The sequence below is a fragment of the Colobus angolensis genome, unplaced genomic scaffold (assembly GCF_000951035.1).
Source record: "Colobus angolensis palliatus isolate OR3802 unplaced genomic scaffold, Cang.pa_1.0 Scaffold157, whole genome shotgun sequence".
Lineage (NCBI taxonomy): Eukaryota > Metazoa > Chordata > Mammalia > Primates > Cercopithecidae > Colobus > Colobus angolensis.
This window is the reverse complement of record NW_012114677.1, coordinates 1,913,230-1,940,402: the sequence shown is the minus strand read 5'-3', so window position 1 is coordinate 1,940,402 and position 27,173 is coordinate 1,913,230. Positions and strand designations below refer to the sequence as shown.

The following is a 27,173-nucleotide window of genomic DNA, read 5'->3' as shown; positions in this document are numbered from 1 at the left end:
ACACAAGGTCAACACGGGACCAACACAGGGTCAACACGGGACCAACACAGGATCAACACGGGACCAACACAAGGTCAACACGGGACCAACACAGGATCAACACAGGACCAACACAGGGTCAACACGGGACCAACACAAGATCAACACAAGACCAACACGGGACCAACACAAGGTCAACACGGGACCAACACAGGGTCAACATGGGACCAACACGGGATCAACACAAGACCCACATGGGACCAACACAGGGTCAACGCAGGACCAACACAGGATCAACACAAGATCAACACGGGACCAACACAAGGTCAACACGGGACCAACACAATGTCAACATGGGACCAACATAGGACCAACACAGGGTCAATGCAGGACCAACATGGGACCTGCACGGGAACAACACAGGACCAACACAGGGTTAACACAGGATCAACACACGATCAACACAGGGTCAACACAGGACCAACACAGGGTCAACACAGGACGAACAAAAGATCAACACAGGACCAACATAGGATCAACACAGGGTCAACACAGGACCAACATGGGACCGGCACGGGAACAACACAGGACCTGCGTGGGACCCTGCCACACTCCGTCTGTATTTGTTTTTGTTTCTCCAGATGCAACTGCAGTCCCGGCCATTCAGGCAGAACAGGAGTGTTCTCATGACCCAGCTTACAGCCACAGCCCACCCCTCTCACCCACGGGGCCAGCACATGATGCAGGAGCCAGCACACTGACGCAGGGGCGCTGTGCAAAGTCTGTCTACTGTTGCATGAGCAGTTATATTTTTCAGTACGGAGGAAAATGGGAAATGCCACATGTCTGGTATATGGGAAATGAGGAACTCGGCAGGAGAGATGCACTTACTTTTTTAATCGGAGAAGGAGAGAGATCAACTTCCATTGACTCCAGTCTGTTAAACACACAGTGAAAGGCTTTGAGTGAGCCCAGGACTTACCCATAACGTCAGTTGAAATACACACAAGACGAGACCATGCATAAATGTCTAAATCTTCCTCTAGCTTTGTGCTGCAGCCAGAGTTTAGCCACTTAGGCATCTGATCACTGCCATTTCCCTCCCTCTTTAGGGCCACCCACCATCTGTACTGGGATGTAGCCTCTCCAGGACACAGAGGTCGCTGGCCGACCCGCCCTGGCTGGGCTCTCCCTGACACGCCTCTCTTGCACATTTGGCTTCTCCCTCCAGACCACCCCTTCTCTTCTCTCTGCCAACGCCTGCCTGGAGCCTGCTGGACTAGGACATCCTGAGAGTGGGATCCCGAACTGATTTCTGTTATCAGTTGCTGCCTGGCCACACATACCACACCGTGCATGCTCACTACACACTAGTTCCTTCATTTGCCAAAGGGAGACAGGAAAACATTGCATTCATTTTGCATTGGCCCCCTCCTAGCCCTGCCATCCTTATGGCTCGCGATCTCTGCAGAAAGAGGCTCACTCATTCTTTTCCAACAGCTCCAGCAAGAGTCCCATGGATGACTCCAATTAGTCCAGCCTGGCTGGAGTGAATTTTTCTAATTTTAGGTGGCCTCAGCAACCATTTTGATGACAGGTTTAACTTTCTCATACCAGAGGCAGGGCTCAGTCACCTTCAACAGTTTCTAGTTCTCCACCAGCTCCCAGTGCCTCAGTGTGGTCCATCCTGACACTTGCCTCCCAGTGGCTGCCTCCCTGTGGGAGGGTGGACAAAACCCACTTGGCTGGCCCTGCTGACCCCTCACCCTGCATGGACCGTGCAGATGTGCCACAGTGATGCCCTCAGTCACAGTGGGACCCGTGGAGCTCGTGCCTGCCTGCTCTAAACCCACCAATTAAAACTCCCCACGAGAAACTTGCCTGGATGATGCCCTGAGCCTCAATAAAGGTGCTGGCCCACAGGGCCCCCCTCTCTGACTGACCCTTCTTTCCTGCCTCTTGCTACCTGTGGACAGAGCACTGTCCTCCCCACGCATGGCACCCTCCCCATCCAGGACCTGTAAGGAATAAATCTGAATGTGTTTCCTTTCACAGGGGCGGACTGAATTTGTGCCTTGCATCTGAAGAGCTAGGAGCTACCCCAGGCCGGGTTTCCTCTGGGATGCTGGAGGGAATATGAGGTTGGGCTCCCTTTGCCAGACTGATGGCCCGGCAGGCATAGCCTGGAGACGGAGCAGACACAAGCCACAGGGCATCTGCCAGTACGAACGTTTCCTGTATGAGGAACCCCAGCCATGGGTTGCGTAATGGGTTCAGGCCATCCACCAGGTGAAAGAAGGATTCCATGAAAGGCACCAGGTCAGCCCCTTAATTTCCTGTTAGGGCAGGGCTGTCAGCTGCCGGGCACTGGATCCCCAGTTTAGTTGGGGGGGGGGGCCACACAGAACACTGGGTCACATGATTATTCCCAGACCAATCACTGTGGCTACAGGGATGGAGTGCTCTGATTGGCCAGCCTGGATCACACACTTAATTTGGGACCTGAGCCTCACAGGGATATGAAATAAGTACCAAAATGAGTTGATGTCCAGTCAATTGTCTGGACTAGCAAAACCTGGGGGCTTGGAGGGGGGATGGGGTTGGGATGGGAAGGGAGGTGCAGAAGCGGAAAGACCTGTGGGCCCTGTGATTTCTGCGAGCGACCCACACACCTGTCGGGGGTTGACGAGTGAGGTGGCAGTAGGCATCCGTATGGCTTTGCTGGAAAAGTGATGACGAAAATGCCAACGTCAGTACACAAAGTGTGATTCAGCAACATGCATCTCTATTTTGTTCCCTTTCTGGCATGATTTTACTTACTTGAAACTGAACTTTTTATTGTGCTGAAAGCTGTTTGTTGTGATGATCTCATACTAAATAGATGGAGAAAAGGTACTGAATTAAACCATAAAAACTGATGTCCCCCCAGGTCATTCCAACTGAAAGTGTAAGAAGACTCTGAATCAGTGAAATGTTCTTACTGGGTTTGCAGAGGGCATTTCATGGGAATTGAGCGGTTCCTAAAGTGTCCTGTGAGTCCCACGGCCCTGCTCCTCCCCAGCACGGAAGCCAAGTGAACTCAACACTCACTGCCATTTACATCACTGGCTCTTGCAACTACAACTGTCACTCAGCACACGGCCACCGCTGGTGTTAAAGCTGTGAAATGAAGACCTGACAACAGGAGCCACTAACGCACCAGTTTTGAAAGGCCACTAAGAGGCCAGCCATGGTGCCTCCTGTCTGTCATCCCCACACTCTGGGAGGCAGGGGTGTGAGGACTGCTTGAGCCCAGGAGTTGGAGGCTGCAGTGAGCTGTGATTGTACTACTGCACTCCTGCTTAGGCGACATAGCAAGAACTCGTCTCAAAAAAGGAAAAGGAAGAGGAAAGGAAAGGGAAAGAAAAAAGACAAGAAAGAAAAACAGGCCAGCAAGAGAAATATGGACAAGTTACTTGGTCACGTTTTCCAGTCCAGCAACCCTGGACTGATCTCCATGACGGCCAGGAGCAGAGACCGCCTGCTGTGTCCCATGACTCCCGGCCACAGAAGGCTGCTGCACCTGGGTCCTCTCTGCCTCACGGGGCCTGGTGGACATGCTGAGATGCACGTGTAAGACTGGGGGAGCGTGTCTGTTTCCACAAACACACAGTTTCTGTGGATACACTGAGGTGCATGACTGCAGATGAGGGTGGGGCTGTCTCCTGGCACCGAGTGCCCGTCTATGCTGGCCGGGTTTTGAGATGCGAACAGTCTGCCCTCAGTAATTTCAGTTTGGGACCAAGCTAGCTAGGAACAGGCAGTTGTGCAACAGCTCAACCACTCGGACCTCTGCTGTGCAGTCACCTGCTAGAGCCCACCCTGGCACTGCCCCTCAACCTCCTCACCCAGAGTCACTTATCCCGACAGCCTGTGTCCTGGCCTGACATACAAGTTCACTTTCTGCCTCTTCTCCCCCAACACAGAAGCTCCCGGAGGACGGGCACTTGGCTCGCTTGGCTTACTCCAAATTGCCAGACCCCAGAACAGCGCTGAGAATGCACCTGGTGCTCAGTAAACACTGGCTGTTGTGTGGCTGACTGTGGTGGGTGGAAGTACCTGACCTTCTGTGTCTGGCAGGGCTGCGGCCTGACTCCTCTGCAGGGCACTTGCTCCTGCTTCCAAACCACTCTAAAACGCACTTTGTTTCATGGGAGCAAGAGGACGATGACAAAAACGACGACGACAACAAAAGTGGGTAGCATGAACGCCACCACAGTGAGGCTGGGCAAGACGGGGTCGGGGGCAGTGGTCTGGGCGGGTCAGCTGGGCTTGCAGAGCACATGGGAATCCTCTCTGGAGGAAAACGCAGGCAATACCAGGAATGTAGGGAGTGGGACCGACCTGTGCAACCTCACCAGAGATCAGCAGAAACACACCTCCTCCAGCAAGAGTGGAAGAAAAGAAGGCAGATTTGGATTCCTGAGGGTATCAGGTAAGGAAAATAAAAAGGCTGCCTGTGAGATGACGACATAAAGGACGAAGATGCAACAATGAGCAAAGATTATTTTCCAAATGGTGAAATGAGCAGGGATGTTCTAGAAATGTTAACTGTAACGGACAGAACAAAAACTCAATGGGGGCCGGGGGCGGTGGCTCACTCCTGTAATCCCAGCACTTTGGGAGGCCCAGGTAGGTGCATCACCTGAGGTCAGGAGTTCAAGACCAGTCTGGTCAACACGGTGAAGCCCCGTCTCTGCTAAAAATACAAAAATTAGCTGAGCATGGTGGTGGGCACCTGTAGTCCCAGCTACTCCGGAGGCTGAGGCAGGAGAATTGCTTGGACCGGGAGGCGGAGCTTGCAGTGAGCTGAGATCGTGCCACTGCACTCCAGCCTGGGTGACAGAGTGAGACTCTGTCTCAAAAACAAACTCTCAGTGGGGTTTACTGGCTTAACATGAAAATCAGGGAGCTGGAAGAAGCAACCAGCATGTGACCAGGTGGCCTAAGACGATGGAGATCACAGCAGAGGCTGATGTGGAGGGTGGGGAGCTGCAGGCTGTGGCCGGGGATGCAGAGGGTACTACTTGAAAAGATAATGGGCAGGAATTTTACAGAATTGATGCAAAACACGAATCCACAGAATGAAAGAAAATTATACACCAAGAAGGAAAAAAATGAAAGTAATTCCACACTTTGATGCTTTTTTTTTTTTTTTTTTTTTTTTGAGAGACAGAGTTTTGCTCTGGTTACCCAGGCTGGAGTGCAATGGCATGATCTTGGCTCACTGCTACCTCCGCCTCCCGAGTTCAAGAGATTTTCCTGCCTCAGCCTCCTGAGTAGCTGGGATTACAGGTATGCACAACCACACCTGGCTAATTGTGTATTTTTTTAGTAGAGATGGGGTTTCTCCATGTTGGTCAGGCTGGTCTCGAACTCCCGACCTCAGATGATCCACCCACCTTGGCCTCCCAAAGTGCTGGGATTACAGGCGTGAGCCACTGCACCCAGCCCCTTTGATGCATTTTAAGTATCTGCCTTTCCTCTTGTGATGCTTTAAAGGAGGAATTTGCAAATGGGGCTAGCTAGAAGATGTAGGAGGCTTTGCTGTCCACATAAAGTATCTGTTGCAATGCATTTACAATCTTCTAAAAATGTGAAAGCCATGCTCAGTTTGGAGGCTACATGAAAATACGCTGTGGCCAGGTGCAGTGGCTCACGCCGGCCACTGCAGCACTTTGGGATGCTGAGGTGGGAGGATCACTTGAGCTCAGGAGTCCAAGACTAGCCTGGGTAACATAGTGAGACCCCATCTCCCCAGAAAACAAAAAAATTAGCTGCGTGTGGTGGTGCATGCCTGTGGTCCCAGCTACTTGGGAGGCAGAGGCAGCAGAATCACCCGAGCCTTGGGAGGTTGAGGCGTGAGCTGAGATCACGCCACTGCACTCCAGCCTGGGTAAAAGAAGAAGATGTTCGGAAAAAAAAAAAAAAAAAAAAGCAAAGGAAAGGAAGGAGGAGAGAATACATTGCAAGCTGGATTTGGCTGGAGTTTCCTTGCTGACACCTGGAACACACCCTTCACAAGACAAGCCTGTGGTAACTCTTAGAACCCAAAACAACGACAGGGGAAAGACGCCCTTTTCACCAGAGGCCATCAGAACCTCGTGTCAGGAGCAGGGCCACCAGCCAGTGTGACTGGCATCCCCAGCTTCCCTCAGGCCCCACGGCCCCAGTGAGGCCATGCCATGCTCAGCTGCCTGACACAGCAGGGAGGCGGGCACCTACACACACGCTGGAGGCTCACCCACTCCTACACACACGGCCAATGGGAGGCAGACAGGGCTCCTGACTCCTCGACCTTCACGTTACTGTGCAGCCACCAAACAGGGACTTGTGACTATTCAACACACCTCATAAAATCTAAGGCATCGCCAAGTGTAACATGCGCAGCATCTGTGCATCACTGTGGTAACTGAACTCTGGCTGTTACTGACTCCAAATTCCAGAAACACTGACTGCAGTAGAAGTGCATTCAGCGCAGAGGCAATATGGCAAAGGCACAGGTGAGCTAAAATGTACAAGAAAGGAGGCTTTCAAATGGCTAGACTTTCCAGATACTGCAATGTAATGCTTTAAGTCCCCATTTTGGTTAATCCTAGCAACTCTGGACGTTTCTCCCTAAGATGCATCACCCATTCACAGCAGTGCCTTTAGACACAGAACTTGCCACATATAAGTACCTTCCGCAAACGGTTACAACTCCTGGCAGAAAGCAGGCCGCCAGGCTGCAGGTGGAGTCCCGCAGTCCCTGGCCGCAGGGCCACCCTGCCTGTGCTGGGTCACTCTGGAGAGGCCAAGGGCGCCTGCTGTTCTCCCAGACCCCTCCCACTGCCTCAGGAATCACTGGGGCAGTTGCCCCAAGGAGAACCATTCATCTCTTTTTCACTTTTTCTTTTTTGTCTCCCTTCTTCCCTTCGGTTTTCCCACAGCATTTTTGCTCTGACAAAAGTTTCTGGTAAATGAACGAGCTCTTTCCTCTGCATCTGAGGTCATCTTTCTTTCTTCATCTTGGAGAGCCAGACCAATGCACGTGGCAGTGGCTGCCTCCACTGCACTCACGGGAGATCGGGGGGGCTTACCTTTGCAGCTGTTCTATCTGCAGCACTGACTTCCTAAGGGATTCTTCCAACCTAGAAATCTAAACATAATTGCACAACCTCTGTTATTAGACAGGCTATGCTGAGTGACGCTGTGACCCTCTAAATTTCTTAAACCATGAATCAGAATGTGGGTTACTCTGCATGGAGTTGCCCTCATGCTGCTCATGAGTAAATCTGCCTGGAGTCCGGTCCATCAGATACTTAGGAAACTGGCCTTGGGGGCCATGCAGAGCTAAGTCAAACTGAAGCCCCAGGAGACAAATTTCAGCGCAGCACCCTCCACAAGCCAACATGATGTGAATTCAGTGTCAGCCCTTCCAGGGCAGCACCCAGCCTCAAAGTCAGACACAAGCACCTTTTCCACACATGGTCACTGCCAGGTCATCTCACAGCACAGCCTCTGCTGTCAGGCTGGAACCCCGCCCTGTGTGTGGGAGCTGCCAGACCCTAAGGGAGTGACTGGAGTCTAGGATCCCACTGTCCAGTCTGTAATCACGGCTCATGCCCATCCTCGAGGTTTGCTGGGAGGATGTGGAGACAACAGACACAAAATATAACAAAAGCTAAGCCCAGCTGGCTCCTGCAAGAAGCTTCCAGGCAGGGTTTTGGGTGGTGGGCCTGGGAGGGGTAGGGGAAAGAGGATGGTATGGGGGTGGCAGGACAGGGGTGGGGGTGAGAGGATGGTGTGGGGGAGTAAGGATGGGGTAGGGGTGAGAGGATTGTGTGGGAGTGAGAGGATGGGGTGGGGGTGACAGGAAGGGATGGGGTGAGGGAGGATGGGGGTGGGGGTGGAAGAACAGGGATGGGGGTGAGAGGATGGGGTGGGGGTGAGACAATGGCACTGGGGGTGGCAGGAGAGAAGTGGGGGTGAGAGGATGGGTGGGGGTGACAGGATGGGGTGAGCGTGACAGAACCAAGGTGGGGAGTGACAGGATGAGGTGTGGGTGACATGACAGGGGAGAGGCTGACAGGGTGGGTGTGACAGAAGCAGGAGGGGGTAATAGGATGGGGTGAGTTGAGAGGTGACAGAACGGGGTTGAGAGGTGACAGAACGGGGTGGGGTGTGATATGGTTTGGCTGTGTCCCCGCCCAAGTCTCATCTCAAATTGTAATCCCATGTGTCAAGGGAAGAATCTGGGGGAGGTGATTGGATCATGGGGGTGGCTTCCCCCATGCTGTCCTCATGACATTGAGTTCTCACGAGATCTGAAGATTTAAAAGTGTTTGGCAGCTCCTCTCCACTCCCTCTCCTGCCGCTAAGTAAGATGTGCCTTGCTTCGCCTTTGCCTTCTGCCATATTCTAAGTTTCCTGAGGGCTTCCCAGCCACGCAGAATTGTGAGTCAATTAAACCCCCTTCCTTTATAAATCAACCAGTCTCAGGTAGTTCTTTATAGCAGTGTGACAATGGACTAATATAGAAAATTGGTACCAGTAGAGTGGGGCACTACTATAAATATATCTAAAAATGTGGAAGCAACTTTGGGACTGGGTAACGGACAGAAGTTGGGACAATCTGGAGGGCTCAGAAAAAGACAGAAAAGTGTGAGAAAGTTTGGAACTTCCTAGAGATTTGTTGAATGGTTTTGACCCAAATGCTGATAGTGATATGGATAGTGAAGTTCTGGCTGAGGAGGTCTCAGATGGAGATGAGGAATTTATTGGGAACTGGAGCAAAGGTCACTCTTGCTATGCTTTAGCAAAGAGACTGGAGGTATTTTGCTCCTGCCCTCGAGATCTGTGGAACTTTCAACTTGAAAGAGATGACTTAGGGTATCTGGCAAAAGAAATTTCTAAGCAGCAAAGCATTCAAGATGTGACCCGGCTTCTTTTGAAAGCATACAGTCATGTAAGTGTTCACAAAGAGATGATATCAAATTGAAACTTATGTTTAAAAGGCAAGCAGAACATAAAAGTCCAAAAAAATTGCAGCATGACCATGCAGTAGAAAAGAAAAACCCATTTTCTGGGGAGAAATTCAAGCTGGCTGCAGAAATGTGCGTAAGTAACGAGGAGCCAAGACGGTGGAGAACATGTCTCCAGGGCATGTGAGAGATCTTCACAGCAGCCCCTCTCATCATAGGCCCAGAGAGAAAAAAGTAGTTTGATGGGCCAGGCCACGGTCCCCTGCCCAACTCTTGTGCAGCCTCAGGACATGCCGCCCTGCATCCCAGCTGCTCTAGCTCCAGCCATGACTAAAAGGGTCCAAGGTACAATCTGAGCTGCTGCTTCAGATGGTGCAAACCCCAAGCAATGGCGGCTTCCATATGATGTTGGACCTGCATGTGTGCAGAAGACAAGAGTTGAGGTTTGGGAACCTCCACCTAGATTTCAGACGATGTATGGAAAATGTCTGGATGTCCAGGCAGAAGTCTGCTGCAGAGGCAGAGCCCTCACAGAGAACCTCTGCTAGGGCAGTACAAAAGGGAAATGTGGGGTGGTTGCTCCCACACAGAGTCCCAACTGGGGCGCTGCCTAGTGAAGCCGTGAAGGCCACTGTCCTCCAGACCCCAGAATGGTAGATCCACTGACAGCTTGCACTGTGTACCCAGAAAAGCTGCAGGCACTCAACCCTAGCCCAGAAAGCAGCCACTGGGGCTGTACCCAGCAGAGCCACAGCGGTGGAGTTGCCCAAGGCCTTGGGAGCTCCCTGACCCTTATATCACCATGTCCTGCATGTGAGACATCGGATAAGAGGAGAAATTTAAGATTTAATGGCTGCCCTGCTGGGTTTTGGACTTGCATGGGGCCTGCAGCCCCCTTGTTTTGGTCAATTTCTCCCACTTGGAATGGGAACATTTACCCAATGCCTGTACCCCCATAGTATCTTGGAAGTAACTAACTTGTTTTTGATTCTACAGGCTCACAGGTGAAAGGAACTTGCTTTGTCTCAGATAAGACTTTGGGCTTGGACTTCTGAGTTTATGCTGGAATGAGTTAAAACTTTGGGGGACTGCTGGGAAGGTATGATTGTGTTTCGAAATGCGAGAAGGACATGAGATTTGGGAGGGGTCAGGGGTGGAATGATGTGGTTTGGCTCTGTGTCCCCATCCAAATCTCATTTTGAATTGCAATCCCTATGTGTCAAGGGAGGGACCTGGTGGGAAGTGACTGGATCATGGGGGCAGTTTCCCCCATGCTGTTTTTGTGATAGTGAGTTCTCGTGAGATCTGATGGTTTCAGCATTTGGCAGCTCCCCCTGCCCTCTCTCCTGCTGGTATGTAAGACGTGCCTTGCTTCTCCTTTGCCTTCCGCTATGACTGTAAGTTTCCTGAGGCCTTCCCAGCCATGTTGAACTGTGAATCAATACAACCTCTTTCCTTTACAAATTACTGAATCTCAGGTAGTTCTTTATAGCAGTGTGAAGACAGACTGATACGGGGTGACAGGACAGGGTGGGCGTGAGGGGTGACAGGATGGGATGGGGTGACGGGACAGGGTGGGGCTAGCGACATGGTGTCAGTGGTGACAGGATGGGGTAAGGGTGACAGAATGGGATTAGAGGTGACAGGACAGGGATGGGGTAACAGGATGAGGTGACAGGATGGGGTGGGGGTGAGATGGGGGTGACAGGACAGGGCAAGGTGACAAGACAGGGTGGGGTTAACAGGATGGAAGGGTAAGAAGGGGGTGACTGGCTGGCAAGCAGGGCCAAGGGTGATCTGTCTGCTCTACGTCTGGGTGTACATAAAATGTTCATGCACAGACAGGAGGCAGCAGGGTCACAAACTGGCTTCCGTACTCAGGGAATGGCCCCAGGGTCCCTTGTCTTTAAAGCTGGGTTCCTGACTTTACCGACTACATAACCTTCAAAGTTTTTTAAAAAGGACTTGGTTTTTAAAATGGGATGGTTGAGGCTGGGCGCGGTGGCTCAAGCCTGTAATCCCAGCACTTTGGGAGGCCGAGACGGGTGGATCACGAGGTCAGGAGATCGAGACCATCCTGGCTAACACGGTGAAACCCCGTCTCTACTAAAAATACAAAAAACTAGCCGGGCGAGGTGGCGGGCGCCTGTAGTCCCAGCTACTCGGGAGGCTGAGGCGGGAGAATGGCGTAAACCCAGGAGGCGGAGCTCACAGTGAGCTGAGATCGTGCCACTGCACTCCAGCCTGGGCAGCAGAGCGAGACTCCGTCTCAAAAAAAAAAAAAAAAGGATGGTTGAGCAGAGAAGCCTTCAAGCTGCCTCCCAAGCTCCCAAGACCCCGATGTTGACTCCTGGCTGAGGGGATAAACGTGGCTGGGCAGGGAGGCCCATGTGGTGCTGCACCCAATGGGCTACTTGATAACTACAGACAAGGGTTGGGCCAATAGGCTGGTCAGAAGGAGACAGTGACAATGTCCCCATAGCTGGAAACACGCAGAGAAACAGATATTGCATCTAGCAGCCTGTCCCCTTTGAGAACAAGGTGTTAACAAGTCTGACATTTAAATCTAAAGGTCAAAATAATTCAAGTGACAATGAATCTATTCGTCTTACCTTTTCTCTATAGAAGGCTAACAATCTCTTCCTGTGTTTTTCTTGAAATTCTGAAACCTGAAAAGATCATACGTTTCAGTTGCTGACACGGGTACATGATCTCTGTGGCTGGAAGTTTTGTTGGGGGAGGAGGAGGCTGGAGGGACTCTCAGAACAGCTCACAGTGCTTACGTGTGTCCTGCCCCCACAGATGCCCATGGCCAGTGCTTGCCAGGGCAGACACCCTCCATGGGTGGGCAGAGAAGGTGTGAGTGCCAGCAGGCAGGGCCAAAGGCAAACACAGGGGAGGCTTAACAGGCATGACAGGAAAGTCTCCCCAGCAACCTGCTCCATTCAAGTTGTGAGTGGTGCTCCCTCTGGGCCAACCACAGGGTGCTGTCCCTCTGATTATGGCCACTGGTTTGAGGAAGGGCCTCCTGACCAGTGTTGGACCAATGGCAGGGGCAGATGGAAAGAGAGCTGGTCCACAGAATGAGGCTAAGCGAGACCCACAGAGCTGGCAGACGTCTAGTGGGCCTGTCTGCACTCCCGGAGCCAGCCATGCCTGACACCAGCACCCTAACATTTACAGGAGCCCCAGATTTCATGTATGCTGTGTAGACAGCTTGAACTGGGTTTCTGAGAGTACCACCGTAAGCAGGAAAGAAAGGCCTGTGATTTCCTCAGAGGAAGAAAGAGCTATTTCGTATGAGTCAAGTGAATGGTGCCTACCCTCTGGAAAGACCAGGCTGGAAGGGCCGACAAACAACAGGGCTAACTGTGGCTCCATTGCTACTGAAAGTCAGCGTCCTCTAGCTCCATCCCCCACTTCATTCCACCCCGCCATCTGCGGTGATAACACAAGCACAAGGGAGCGGCTTGTGTCTGCCCATGGCTCACTGGCCCAGTGCAAATACAGAAGGCTTCTTCCCTTCTGTGGAAAGGCAGGCCCAGCACAGGCCAGGCCTTTGTTCCCAACCTCCTCCATGACAGGCCATCTCCAGAGGACGGGGCTGCACAGGGACCTCCTACAGGACAGCAGGGATGACAGCCTCATGGTCGCCTGGCTACTGCATCCTCAGAGTGAGACGGAGCTCTAGGGTTCTCCCCTACTCGACAGGGGGACTGTGTCTCCACCAAGGAGGGAAGACAGTCTTGGGTACTATGCCATGGGCTATGAAGAGGAGTGGACAGGACTCTGCAGGCTGCCGACTCCAGTTCTCAGGCACATCGCAGGTCACGGCCAGGGCACCTTTCCAACCTTTGCCGACACTTCTCAAGTCCTGCTGCCTGTCGGGGACACCTGCACGCACCCCTCAAGCCCCACTCAACTGTGCCTGTGTGGGAAGCTTCTCCAAAGCACCCTCAGCAGGAACATTCCACCCAGCAGGCAAGGGCTTCTGCTCCTCAGCTTCACATGCTCGCGGAGGAACCTCCCAGCAGACGTGCCTGATCCTGACGGTGGGAGTGCCCGGTCTGGCTGTTCTCAGAGAAAGGCCTTGGTGAGATGAGGTCAGTTTGTGGCTGGCTCTGATTTGGCAGGGCAGGTGTGGCTGCAGCAAGGACTGGGCTGCAGGGCAAGTCTCCAAGGGGACCTGAGCAGCAGATGGGGTGAGTTCAACTGAGCATGGAGCTGGGGAGCCTCACATGAGCTTGGGGGGCAGCCAAGATCCACTTGTCCGGGTGTTGAGGGGTCTATACCAGCTTCCAGGGCTCCACTAGGGGGAGCCACACAGGCCTGCAGCATCGTGCCGCCTCCGCGGTTTGTCTGGTCTGGACTCTGACCAATGTTGGGGCCCAGAGACTTGAGACACTGGGTGTGGCCTCAGAAAAGGGTAGATTTTAATACTAAAACAAAGTTTAAAAGGGATAGTGAGTGTTTATCTTGCAGAGAATATACCTCTTGAACTGAGCCAGAGAAACAGGTCAATGAAATCACTGCAAAATTCCAGGGCTGCGACGGTCACAGAGGCTGTGCTGGGCCAGGTCAGCCCAGGGCCCCAAGGAGGAGCTGCTCATGGGTGCTTTGCCCACATCCTGCAAACCAGGAGGCTGTGAAGGCCTGAGAGTGAAGGTAGTTGGGGGACAGTGCAGGTAGCTGGGGGACAGTGCAGGTCACTCACGCAGACTCTTGCCAAGAGGCCAGGAGAGGCGGCCGCCTGGTCCGAAGCACACTTCTGACTCTTCAGTTCACTACCAGTTCCCCTCCACAGAGTGGACTGTGCCTGCGTTCATCAACATGAGCTCCTGACCACACCAGGACCAGTGTCTGCATGCTCAGTGCTGACGAAGCCTGAGGTAGGGCAGAGGCTGGGTGGATGGAACGGATCTTAGAGGGTTATTGGGAAGAGGAAGAGGTTTGTTACCAACTAGACTAGGAAGGGGGACTGGGGCAGGCAGATGCTGAGGTGGTTTGTTGACGCTGTCCCAGGGCAGGTCCCAGGCCTGAGCCGTGATGCTCACAGTTTTGGTCTTGCGCCAGTTTTGCACTCTTAAAAGTTACTGAGGGCCCCAAAGAGCTTTGCTTATGTGGGTTTTATCTGTTGATATTTATCCTATTAGAAATTAAGACTGAGACAAATTTAAAAGTATTTATTAATTCATTTAAAAATAACAAATCCATTATGTGTTAATATATGTAACAAATATTCCAATATTTATGTTTCATTGATATTAGAGTGTAAATATTACAATACCACATCACGTAGCTGCGGGAAAATTCCACCCTGTGCTTGTGGCGCTCACCTCCATAGTGTAACTGACAGACAGTGGGGCTGTGAGGTCACTGGGTAGAGCCTGTGCTGCCCAGGCTGGAGCCAGCCGTCTCCACAGTCCATGCCTAAAGCCTGAGAGGCCTGAGAGGCAGAGCAGACAGGTGGCTGGAGGGGCTGGTAGGGTCTGCTGGGTCTTCTCTCCTGAGACAGCACCTGGCCTTTGCAGCACTTGGCAAAACTACCCTGCAGCGTGCAGCCTGTGGCTCTGAGGTCTGTGATAACATACGTGTTTTATGAACTCCAGCGACTTCTGGCCCCAAGGGGACTTGGCTTGAATGAGGGTCCTGCTGGATGGAGCAGGGTTGGGGCGGGGGGTGAGGTGCATCCTGGATGGTGTTTCCATGGGACTCTGGCTGGCTCTGGGATCGCCGGCATCCTGGTCTGGGTGCCTGTGCGGTGCTGAGTCAGTACTCTTGGGGATATCCGGGTGCTGCTTGGCTTCCACAGGTTGAGCCTCTGGGCACCTCCCTGGAGGATGTGGCTGAGCATAACTTGAGATGGGAACAGCCTCAGGACAGCCCGAGACACTGTGGCTGATTCAGGCTGTTTCAGAACCAAGGAAGCTTGCTGCAGTGGGACAACCTCCCAGAGAGAGGACAGTCTTGGTGACCTGGCTGACCACAGGCTGAAGGCACAAGCCCACCAAGGAGAGGGACACGTGGGGGTCCATCTTCAGTCTCTTGCCTCAGATCCTGGCTGCCCCTACTAGGCCTCTTTCCCTGCAAGGCAGGTGGGGTGGCCAACGGTGGGAGCTGCACTCTTGACAGAAGAGGGAAAAGAAGTGCGGGATGGGGGCCAGGGGAAGGACCCCTTCCTCTCGAGGCAGCTTTCCCCCAGACTGGTGGACTGCAGCTGTCCAGTGACATCCAAGGAGGCCAGAAGGGCCACTCAGCATGCAAGGGTGCGCACAGAGGACAATGACCTGTGTCAGTAGCTGGGGGTGGGGGAGGCTTGGCATGGAGGCGCGTGCTAACTGGGAGGAGGGTCAGGAAGAAACAGGTAGAGAATGGACAAGCTGCAACTGAGAGGACTGGCACAGCAGCTGGCAAAAGCTGCCAGGGGAGGGGACCACGGAGCCAACACTTCCACAGCAGGGGCTCAGCTGCCAGCAGGGGGGACCATGGAGCCAACAATGCCACGGCAGGGATCAGCGGGGATCGGAAGCCTGGCAGGCAGAAGGCACCAGGCGACTGTCAGAGAAGGACAGTGTCAAGAAGAAACCTGCTGCCCTGAACCCAGAGAGCCCTGACCTGGTGGGGAGGGTTCCCAAACCTGAGATTCTAAGGTGTGAATATGGGGAGGGGGCATCTTGCCCAAAAGGACCCCAGAGCTGACTGAGACCACTTTGTCTCAATGTGACACCAAAAGCAAAAACAACAATAAAATAGACCAAATGGACATTGTCAAAATCAGAACCTTTTGTATGTAAATGTTTCACCATTAAGAAAGTAAAAATTCAACCCACAGAAATATTCTGGCAGAAAATATTTGCTGATCAAATATCTTCAAAGGAACTTGCCTCCAAAACACAGAAAACACATGATCTCAGGATAGTGCACTTGGCTCATCACGGAACCAAGCTGCACCCCCGACAGCTCCACAGTCTCAGGATAGTGCAACTGCTCACCACGGAACCAAGCTGCACCCCCGACAGCTCCACGGTCTCGGGATAGTGCAACTGCTCATCACGGAACCAAGTGCACCCCCTCACAGCTCCACGGTCACGGAACCAAGCTGCACCCCCGACAGCTCCACGGTCTCAGGATAGTGCACCTGCTCATCACGGAACCAAGCTGCACCCCCGACAGCTCCACGGTCTCAGGATAGTGCACCTGCTCATCACGGAACCAAGCTGCACCCCCGACAGCTCCACGGTCTCAGGATAGTGCACCTGCTCATCACAAAACCAAGCGTACCCCCGACAGCTCCACAGTCTCAGGATAGTGCACCTGCTCATCACAAAACCAAGCGCACCCCTCACAGCTCCACGGTCTCTGGAGAGTGCAACTGCTCACCACGGAACCAAGCGCACCCCCCACAGCTCCACGGTCTTGGGATAGTGCAACTGCTCACCACGGAACCAAGCTGCGCCCCCCTACAGCTCACCTGGGAGGTTTCCCTGGAGTACTTCTTACACAGACTGCCTATGCTCATGAAGAATGCCTGGATATCTGCATCAGTCTGAAAGAGAAAGAAACAACTCTACATTTATTGCGTCTAATAAATGCTTCTGGCCACCTGTTAAAAACTGTGCTTCAAGACCTAGAAATAGCTGTAGATGACTCAAATGGCCAGTACATTGTGAATGGCCTCTCAGGGGCCCTGCCAGGCACAGCTTCGATCAGCAGGACAGTCCCTCGTCCTGGCCGCTTCCTTCTGAGGGCGGTGCCAGGCAGTGGTGAGGGCTGGGAGGCAGAGCCTGGTAGGCGCTGAGCCCCTCTGGGCTACGGCAAAGACACGCCCCCTCCTCAAAAGGGTCTTAGTGAGGGCAGAAGGTTGCCATGAATGAAGGCCTCCAGCCCAGCCTCCTGCACAGTGGAGCTATACTAAAATCAGAAGGATGAAATAAGCTGACAAGCATTAAGTCACCACTATGTAGTCACAAGTACATGCCGAGTTATTTAAAAAGCAAGTGTAAGGACCTTAAGAAAGGATGCAGGTTTAAGAAACAGCATCTGGTAGGCCGGGCGTGGTGGCTCACGTTTGTAATCTCAGCATTTTGGGAGGCCGAGGCAGGCGGATCACGAGGTCAGGAGATCGAGACCATCCTGGCTAACACAGTGAAACCCCATCACTATTAAAAATACAAAAAAGTAGCCGGCGTGGTGGCAGGTGCTTGTAGTCCCAGCTACTGGGGAGGCTGAGGCGGGAGAATGGTGTGATCCCGGGAAGGTGGAGGTTGCAGTGAGCCGAGATCACGCCACTGTACTCCAGCCTGGGCAAGAGAGCGAGACTGTGTCTCAAAAAAAAAAAACAGCGTCTGGTTACAAGCCCTCATGCAGACGCTGCCAACTTCCTTCTCAAGTGCCTCCAGGGTGCCCTGCCTCGCCTCCCCAAACCCCTGGCCTTCCCTCCCTTTCCCCACCAAGGACCACGCTAGCACAAAATACCAGGTGACAGCTGTGCTAGGCATGGAGCTGCCGTGAACCAGAATCGCCTGAGCAGTTCAAAGAAAAGGGGCTCCTGCTTGTGATCCCAGTACTTTGGGAGACTAAGGTGGGCGGATCGCTTGAGGTCAGGAGTTCAAGACCAGCCTGGCCAACATGGTGAAACCCCATCTCTATCAAAAATACAAAAGTTACCTGGGCGTGATGGCAAGTGCCTGTAATCCCAGCTACTTGGGAGGCTGAGGCAGAAGAATCGCTTGAACCCGGGAGGCGGAGGTTGCAATGAGCCAAGATCACGCCATTATACTCCAGCCTGGGCGACAGAGCGAGACTCCATCTCAAAACAAACAAACAAACAAACAAACAAACCCCTCAAACACCAAAATCCAAATCCAAAAACAAAGAAAGGGGCAAACACCAGAATGACAAGATGTAGGAAGAACCTTGTGCCTCCTCCCATTCTGTGGTTCAGGACGGTGAGCGTGTAGAAGGTCAAGACAGTCATCTGAGCCCATCCACCTACCTACCACTGGCTCCCCAAATCCCACTGAAATGATAGTAAAATTTAGGAAAAAATACTCTATTTGTGGTAGAAAACAGGAAATGATACCTTGAATCAATTGGACTGAAGAATTCTAGAAGACAGTGTAGACTGGCTTAGATCAGGATTAAGGCACCAGCTCTAACACCCAGGGCAGGTGCAGATGAAGAGGTTCTGGAACCCACTCCAGAATCCACTCCCAGGTCCCCAGAGGCAGAGGCCAAGCAGAGCATCCTGGAGGTGAGCTCCTCTGTAACGCAGGGACTCAAACCCAGCAGAGGGGAGACCTGGCTATGGCTCGGATGGGGTAGGAGCTTCTGTGTAACACCCTCTCATACACACCAAACGGCAAAGGCACAAGCAGTGTGTCCAATGGGACAGGGGTCAGGAGCTCAGAGTCTGGCCTAAATCCAGCTCTGCACACCCTTGACCTGCAAACCTGCTTCTTCACCTAATTCCTCCATGCCTTGGTCTCCCCATGTATAAAAGACAAGCAGAAACAGCACCCGCTCAGCCCTGGCCATGGCAAGCAGCAGATGACACAATACAGGAAAAGTGCCCCCAGTGGAGCATGGCCCATGTGAGTGCACAGGGAGCAGGGACTGTCACTATTATCTAAGGTATATTATAAATATGCAGATGACTCCAAGACAAGACCAAGAGCCATGGACCAGAAATGGGAGCAACTGAAGAAGCTGTCACAGACCGATCTGGCTCCATGGCCTTCTGCGTAAGGGGGACTGAGTCATTCTACACATGACAGACACCCCAGAATGTCCAGAAGATGAGCTTAGAGTCAGAACAGCCAAGAAGTCTACAAAACTAACAAATGGCATCACAGCACAGATGCACAGACCTCAGTGAGGCCTGAGCAGAACACCGGCAGCCATTCCTCCACCCCTGGCACCCATGTCGCAGAGAGCCGGCGATGAGCCAGGGGCTGGAATTTTCAAAGTGCTAAGGTGCATTCATTTTCAACAAAGAATTCTGAAGTCTGTGAAAATGTACTTCAAGAAAAAGAGGCATTTTTTAAAAACAGAAACTGAAAATTTGTCACTAACAGCCCAGTACTAAAATAATAAAGGAATTCCCTATAGGTAGGAAAAATAATTCCTGATAGAAGCACAGAGATTTGGGAGGCAGAGAGGAACAGGGAAGAGGGGGAAATGGGGGAAAATCTAAATGAGTATTAGCTGTCCATGGCTGCACTGTATGGTGGGGCCTAGTGCAGTGAGAGCCAGTGTGGCTGGAGGAGCGGTGCGGGGAAGGCCAGGAGAAGGGGGATTGGGTGAGAGCTGAGGCCCTCGCATTATCAGGAAAATTGAATTTACGTTAGACTTTTAAAAGTCAAGATTGTTCGCACAATTCCTAGGAATATCACAAACTAATGTTTGCTTTTTGTATTTAATTTTTAAAAGGTGGGTGTGTGCTCCACAGTGGTACAGGAATGAGGATACACAGTTAAATCTCACAGCGTGACTGAAGGCCTTTGCTGCGTCTGACATTACCACAGCAGACGGCGTAAGGACTGGAGGAAACCAACAACGGTGCAGAGCAATCGAGTCCATGAGGCCCGAAGGCCAAGCGGACAGGGAGGCACCACCGTGCGCGATCCACGGAGCTCTCCTCACGCAGCTGTAAAGGCGTGCTGTTGGTGACTTGCTGTCAGACATAGCAAAGGGGCACTGCAAAAGAGTGCTCTTATCATCACGAAGGCTGATTCAGCCACTGCAACTAGGCAGGAAGGGGGTTCTCTGGCTAGGAATGCCAGCTCTAATTTACCGTCTTGAAACACACACAGATTGTACTGGCTGCAGCCCGATACTTTCCTTGGGGTGCCAGGCTCACACGGGATTTCCTTGCTGGAGTCACTGATTTCATCTTCTTTTGCTTGCTGTCTGCACGGACTTTGCATGGCTTCAGAATTGTACCAGGCTTACTGCTTTCCTGTGATACCTCTAGGGTTAGGTCTTGTTTTGTGTTCCTGTCAAACATTCTGAAATTACTGTAAGACCCAGTCACAACACTGTCAGATCCATTCCAACAACATTGAATTAGTCAGACACATGGTCCTTTTCACACAGTGCACAGTTTACTTCCGAGCTACTTGTGCACCTGTTACATTTCCACAGGTATTTTTGTTTTTTTCAGATGGAGTCTCACCCTGTGGCCCAGGCTGGAGTGCAGGGTGCAATCTCGGCTCACCACAACCTCCACTCCCCAGGTTCAAGTGATTCTCCAGCCTCAGGCTCCCAAGTAGCTAGGATTACAGGCGTGCGCTACTGAGCATGGCTAATTTTTGTTATTTTCAGTAGAGATGGGGTTTCTCCATGTTAGCCAGGCTGGTCTCAAACTCCTGACCTCAGGTGATCTGCCCGCCTCGGCTTCCCAAAGTGCTGGGATTACAGGTGTGAGCCACCGCGCCCGGCCATGTTTTCCATATTGAAGTTCTAACTTTTGACTAACAAATGGTCTCTATCATCATATTTGACCACTATGGCTGAATTTTACATCAGAAATAAAGGAGATGATTTCAGACAAAAATGACCTGTTGCTGGAATCATCAGGTTCTTCAGCATAGAATGCCTATCACAGAGGGCAGACACTCTCATGTCACATGAGCAAATAGTTCCTTTACTGCTGCTAGATACAGATGTGTTACAGCTGTTCAGATGGAATTCTGCAGCTGAAATCACCTGTTAGCTCTTCCATATTGTCAGGCTTGATATCCACAATATTAAAACTCCTGTCTATGATTTCCAGATGCCAAAGACTTGATTTGTTGTTTTTTTCTTTTTTTTTTAGACGGAGTCTCACTCTGTCGCCCAGGCTGGAGTGCAGTGCCATGATCACAGCTCACTGCAAGCTGTGCCTCCCAGGTTCATGCCATTCTCCTGCCTCAGCCTCCCGAATAGCTGGGTCTACAGGTGCCCACCATCATGCCTGGCTAATTTTTTGTATTTTTTAGTAAAGACGGGGTTTCACTGTGTTAGCCAGGATGGTCTCAATCTCCTGACCTCGTAATCCACCCGCCTCGGCCTCCCAAAGTGCAGGGGATTACAGGCATGAGCCACCGCGCCTGGCCAAAGACCTGATTTTAATCTGCAAATCACCTGCAGATAAATATGTTTCAAAATCACTATTAACAGGAATTGAGTTGATGTGACGAGTATGAGCGTTGGCAGATGCTCTTGGTGGAGCAAAAGACTGGCACTCACAGTGCAGTAGCCGTGGTGGCATCTCTACACACTCCATCTTCATCTTCAAGTTATATCCTTCTGGTCTTTCGTCCCTTTCACTGATTTACCATAATTGTATTGTTTTATTATTGGTAGACAATACTGAGCAGAATTTTTCTCAGGTAACCACCTAGTTTTGTGGAACTTTTCTTCTCTTTCTGAACTTCTCAAGTGGTCAAACTCTGGCTCATGGTTCTGAAAGGTCCTGTAAATATGGTATTTCCTTCTGCTTAGAAGATGAGATTTTGTTCATCTGCTCCTGTTGAAGGATTATGACTCTGCCACCTGTATCTCCAGTTCCGACTAATTCACCAGAATGAATAAATCCTACTATGGAAGAAAAAAGCTAATGAAATCGTTATGGTCAATAGTTAGAGAAAAATTAATAAAATTCCACACCACTTGTGACATCATCTGCTACATCATCATCTATTGCTCCTTTCACCTGAGAAACCTCTCCTGAGTGTCATCCCTCCTCCAGCTCCTACCGTGGGGAAACAAAAATACACATGTGGCCCCATTAGCTTTCACCTTGTGAAGGGCTCTTCCTTCTCCGTGCAAAAATGTTGGTTACATTCTGAGTGTGAAAAATTTACTGAGGTATACACTCATAATGTGTGTACTTGGCTATGTGTTATACTTCAATAAAAGTTCATAGAAATTGTAACTAAAAACTTGCAAATATTTAAAAATGAATATACTTCTAGGTAACACATGGGTCACAGGAGAAACTGAGTAGAAATCTCAAAATTCAAAGATAAAAATGTAATACAATCCAATATGTATACTGCAGGCAAAAGTGAACACAGAGGGAAAGTTATGACCCTATCGTGCAAATGTTATAGAGGAAAGGTTGAAAATTAATCCTGAGCACCCACCTTAAAGAACAAATTAAATCCAAACAAAAAGGAAATGATAAAGATAATTAACAAAACAGGAAACAAATATAAAATGGACACAATCAAAAGAGCTAAAAATTAGTTTTTGAAAATACAGTCGTCCTTCAGTATATGAGGGGAAACTGGTTCCAGGACCCCATGTGTGCCAAAATCCAAGCATACTAAAGTTCCACAGTTGGCCTTGTAGAACCTGCGTACAGGAAAGGTCAGCCCTCCATCTGAGCAGGTTTTGCATCCCATGAATACTGTATTTTTGATCTGCATCTGACTGGAAAAATATCTATGTATACATGGACACACATAATTCAAACCTGTTGTTCAAGAGTCCACAGTACTAATAAAAATCACTAACATTTGGCACAACTGGTCAAGAGAAAAGAGAATTCATAATACCCACTATTAAACAAGGGGCATCATTAATGGAACTTACAGACGTGAAAAATATGAGTGGATTACAAGCACACTGATGACAAGAAATTTGAAAATTCCAATGAAATGCACTAATTCCTAGAAAAATACAATTTACTTAAACTGACTCAGGGAGAATCAGGAACTTTAAATAGTTCCATGTCTAATAAGGATATTAAATCCCTAGTTTAAAATCTTTGCACAAAAAACTTACTGGACCTAAATAGTGTCACTTCTGAATTCTACCAAACATTTAAAGAAATAACCCCAATCTTACAAAAAAATTTTCCAGAGAGGAGAAAAATAAAAATAATTTATAACTTGTTTTATGAAACTAGAATAGACCTGATTTACCAAAATGTGAAAGGGGCATTACAAGAAAAAAAATTTACAGGTCCAGCTCTCATATGAACACAGGTGCAAAAAACCCCATGCAAAATAGTAGCAAACTGAATTTACTTACAGATACAAGCTCTCTTATATCACTACAAAGTTGAATTTGTTCCTAGAATCTAATGTGGGTTTCAAATTGGAAAAACAAATGCAACTCACCCCATAACAAAATAAATGAGAATAATTAAATGATAATCTCGACAGCTATAGAATAAGCTAATAGTTACAGTCAATAATTATAAAAAAATTAACAAAATTCAATACCATTCATGATGATTAAAAAAACACCTTAGCAAAAACTTAATGCACATATGATACTTGATGAAATACTGAAAGTTTGACCTTGAAATCAGGAAAACGACGAGGGCGCCAACTAATGCCACTACTTCTACTCAGCACTGTACTGGACGTCCCAGCCAATGCCGTAAAAAAAAAAAGGAAGTGCATAAGGATTACAAAGAGAAATCTAAAGCAGTCCTTATTCAAAGATAATGTGTTTGCATATGTAAATGTTCTAGCAGAATCTACACATAAACCAACAGAGTTATCAAGTAAATTCTGCAAGGTCACTAGTGAAAGTTAAGAAAATCAACTGCATTTTTATATACTAGCAATAAGCACTTAAGAGATAAATTTTTTTAAAACTGTAATAGCAGTCCAAATCATTAAATACCTAAGAGAAATACTAACACTGATGCACAAAGCCTCTCTCAAGAACAGTAAGTGCACAATAAAAATCCCAACAGGATTCTATGTGTGTGGAAATTGCCGAGTTGCCTCCAAAATATATGTGGACATGAGAAGATGTATGTAGGCCAACTGGTGTATCAGACAACCCCCGAATCTCAATGGCTTATTGTGGGGACACCTGTTTCTTGCCCACACAATAGTTCAAGACCAGGCTCAGTGTGTGGCCTTCCACACAGGCCCTGGGCCCAGGTCTCCCTGCCCCCAGCAGCTCTGCTCTGTTCTCCTGAGCTTCTACGGTGAGGGAAGGGCGGTGGAGGGCTGTCCAGGAGGCTGTTTTTATGGGTCAGGCCTGGAAGTGGCCTTCATTGCTCCTGCTTGCATTTCAGCATGGGAAGGTAGATGGGGAGAATGAGTACAGCCAGGTGCCCAGGAACAGAGGGAGCAGGTGTGGGGATGACTGCCCAGCCTGGCCCGGTCTGCCATCTGGTCACTGGTATCCAGGTCACTCCTCCCCCACACAGAAAGTCACTCCCCCAGAGTGAAGCACCCCCAACACCACTATCACTGCCCAGCTCAGATGCTGGGGCAACTGGGTCCTGATTTGTCCTGCAATCTACGAGCTAGAAAGACAATGAACGTGTCTGCAACCTTGCTGTGACCTGACGTCTAACGGGGGCACAGGGCAGGACAACTAAGAAACACTCCCCACCGCACCAAGGGAGAAGGAAGAACACAGGTGCATGTCATGAGGTATTTGAGGATGGGTGCTGGGGGCTCCTTCCCCAGGGAGAGCCTGGGCTGGACTGCAGCTCTGCCTTCTGGGGGAGCTCTCTTGTCTGCTGTCTCCAAGCCCTGCTTCTGCCTGCTGGCGTTCCCATTAAGCGAAGTGAGGCAGAAGTGCTGCCTCAACTTTCAAGGCCTTCACCCTCGAGACTTATCTCTTACCACTTGGAGTTTAAAAGCAACTGGCGTGTCCATGACTGTGGGGCATCCTCATCCTTCATCTCCTTACCATAGCTACTCCTTTCCATGTGTGTGTAAAAACTGGCACAGTCTAGCTTACACTCTCCCTCCTCAAGGAGGCAGATGCGGGGTGAGCACAGCCCCTGCTCTGCTCGGGGCTCACCGGAGTCTCCCTTCCCGGTGGCCCGGCCACCCACCACATCCCCCGGCACATCCTTCAGTCTGCCCTGCTCCCTGGCCATCCACCACCCAACCAATATGGTGGTGCCCTATTTTGTGCGTTCAGTTGTAATGGAGCATTTTAATGACAAACAAATCAATATATAAAGATATCTCAGGTGGTGACACACACTGCGAAGCAGACTAATCCAGGTCGAGGAACACAGCGTCAGAGGCTCACTTTTACACGGTGGTGTCTGTCACAATCAGGTCTGGGGAAGTTCACTTATAACATGTTTTGTTTTAAAGACAAAACAACATGAGAATAGAAACGATCAGAGGGTACTGCACTAAGCGAGGGTAAGAACTGCTTCGTGAAATTGATTTCACGGACGTGCTCACGCACGGATGCACCCACGTGCAAATGCACACGCTGCCATAACATAAAGCGTCCCTTCTATTGCAGGTCAGGGTCAAAGAAGCCAGCATGACCCAGAGCTATTGGTGATGTCTCCTGACATTCCATAGACACCTTAAGGCTGCGGGGGATGGAGCCTGTGGCCATCTGAGAGGACATTCCAGTCAGAGGGAACAGGAAAGCCAGGCACTGAGGTGGAAGACCCTGGCTCCTGGAGAGGCTGTAGGCCAGAGTGGCTGCCTGGGGACCACGAGGCTGCCAGAGGCCAGGCCACAGGGCCTACAGGCGTGGCGGACTTTGGCATTGACTCCTGGAAAGTTGGGACGCATTTACGCAGATCCCACTGGCAGCAGGGTGAAGAGGCTCTAGGATGCCAGAGTGAGAGGAGGAGGAACCAGAAGCTCCTATTGGGGGTGGAGCAACAGGGAAAGGAAGACCGGCATTCGGAAGAGACTACGGAAGAAAGAGCCCACGCAGTCTGTGATGGTTTAGAGAAAGAGAAGCAGGAACAACTTCCACATTCTAAACAATTTTACTTACACATACACACACACACACACACACTCTCAGACACACAGAAAGGAACATATGCCTTTTTAAACGCCCATCAAATATGAACAATTACCATATATTAAACCACAGTGAAAATCCTGATAATTAAAAAACCCACATAGCCATATTCTCTCATCAGAATGCCACAGGACTAAAAATTAACGATGAAAACGACAGGGAGCTAAAATCTAACCACTTGGAAACTAATGCATATCCTTTCAAATAATTCTTGAGTTAAAAAAATAAAAAGACAGATTAGAGCTTATTTAGAAAAGAGAGAAAAGCGGTACTCAAAATGATACAGAATAGCAGTGCACAGAAAGACACGGATGGTCTTAAATATATTTGCTAGGAAACAAGAAAGTAAGTAAACGACCTGAACATTCCACCCAAGCTACAGAAAGGCTAGGGCTCACCAGCCTCCAGTCTGACCATGTGACAGGGCTTAGCGCGGGATCACTACGTGAGGAGCAGAAGCAGGCAGTCACTGAGCCTCTAATCTGCCACACGTGTGGAGGAAAAGAAAGTATTTTCTGTTAAAAGTGTAAACATTTACATCTTTTGCCCTTGCTTTTTCATCACTTCAGGAAATTATGTCACAGAAATATTCTTACAAGTGTGGAGAGATATTGGTTAAAAATGTTCACTGGAAGGTTGTTTGAAACAGCGAAAAACTGAAAAAATCCAAAGGCTCACTGATAGGAAAATACTAAAATATAATGCAGTCATTTTAAGAGTGAGTGTGCCCAAAATATCATGTCAACTGAGAAGACACCACTTTTTTTTTTTTTTGAGACGGAGTCTTGCTCTGTCACCCAGGCTGGAGTGCAGTGGCCGGATCTCGGCTTAACCGCAGCCTCTGTCTCCCGGGTTCACGCCATTCTCCTGCCTCAGCCTCTCGAGTAGCTGGGACCAGAGGCGCCTGCCACCACGCCTGGCTAATCTTTTGTACTTTTAGTAGAATGGGGTGTCACCGTGTTAGCCAGGATGGTCTCAATCTCCTGACCTCATGATCCGCTCGCCTCGGCCTCCCAAAGTGCTGGGATTACAGGCGTGACCTACCGTGCCTGGCCGAGAAGACACCATTTTTATGAAAAGGTTAAATCACAATAACACACATAGAACAGGTGCCAAACTCCTGGTCACTGTCATCTCTGGGAAACAGGATCTGGGGACTTACACATTTGCCATTATAATTTCCTGTACTGTATGAATGTTGCATAACTCTGTATTATGTTTGTAATCGGAGAAAAACAACTATTATATTTAAATCATCAGACCAAATGCACATTTTGGAGATCAGGCAGAGAAAAGACCAATCATTTGTTTATACCAATAACACGTTAAACTGAGTATTTTATAGAGAGAACAAAAGGCATTGTTTTAAGTCTTCAGCAGTAATTGATTTTAAACTTACTTTACGAACAACACTCTTTTTTTTTTTTTTTTTTTTTGAGA

The 27,173-nt window shown here is 50.0% G+C and overlaps 1 protein-coding gene across 1 annotated transcript in view; it reads right to left on the bottom strand.

Moving 5' to 3' along the window:
* Positions 1-27,173, bottom strand: part of RNF212 (ring finger protein 212) — a 57,315-nt gene that overhangs the window by 29,408 nt on the left and 734 nt on the right. Inside the window, exons 2-7 of the mRNA XM_011936791.1 lie at positions 16,453-16,527; positions 11,594-11,650; positions 7,098-7,156; positions 2,800-2,852; positions 2,652-2,700; positions 871-916 (exon numbers count right to left, since the gene is read on the bottom strand). Of these exons, the coding sequence (XP_011792181.1) occupies positions 871-916; positions 2,652-2,700; positions 2,800-2,852; positions 7,098-7,156; positions 11,594-11,650; positions 16,453-16,500 (312 nt within the window). The 5' untranslated portion in view covers positions 16,501-16,527. The remainder of the gene's footprint in view (positions 1-870; positions 917-2,651; positions 2,701-2,799; positions 2,853-7,097; positions 7,157-11,593; positions 11,651-16,452; positions 16,528-27,173) is intronic.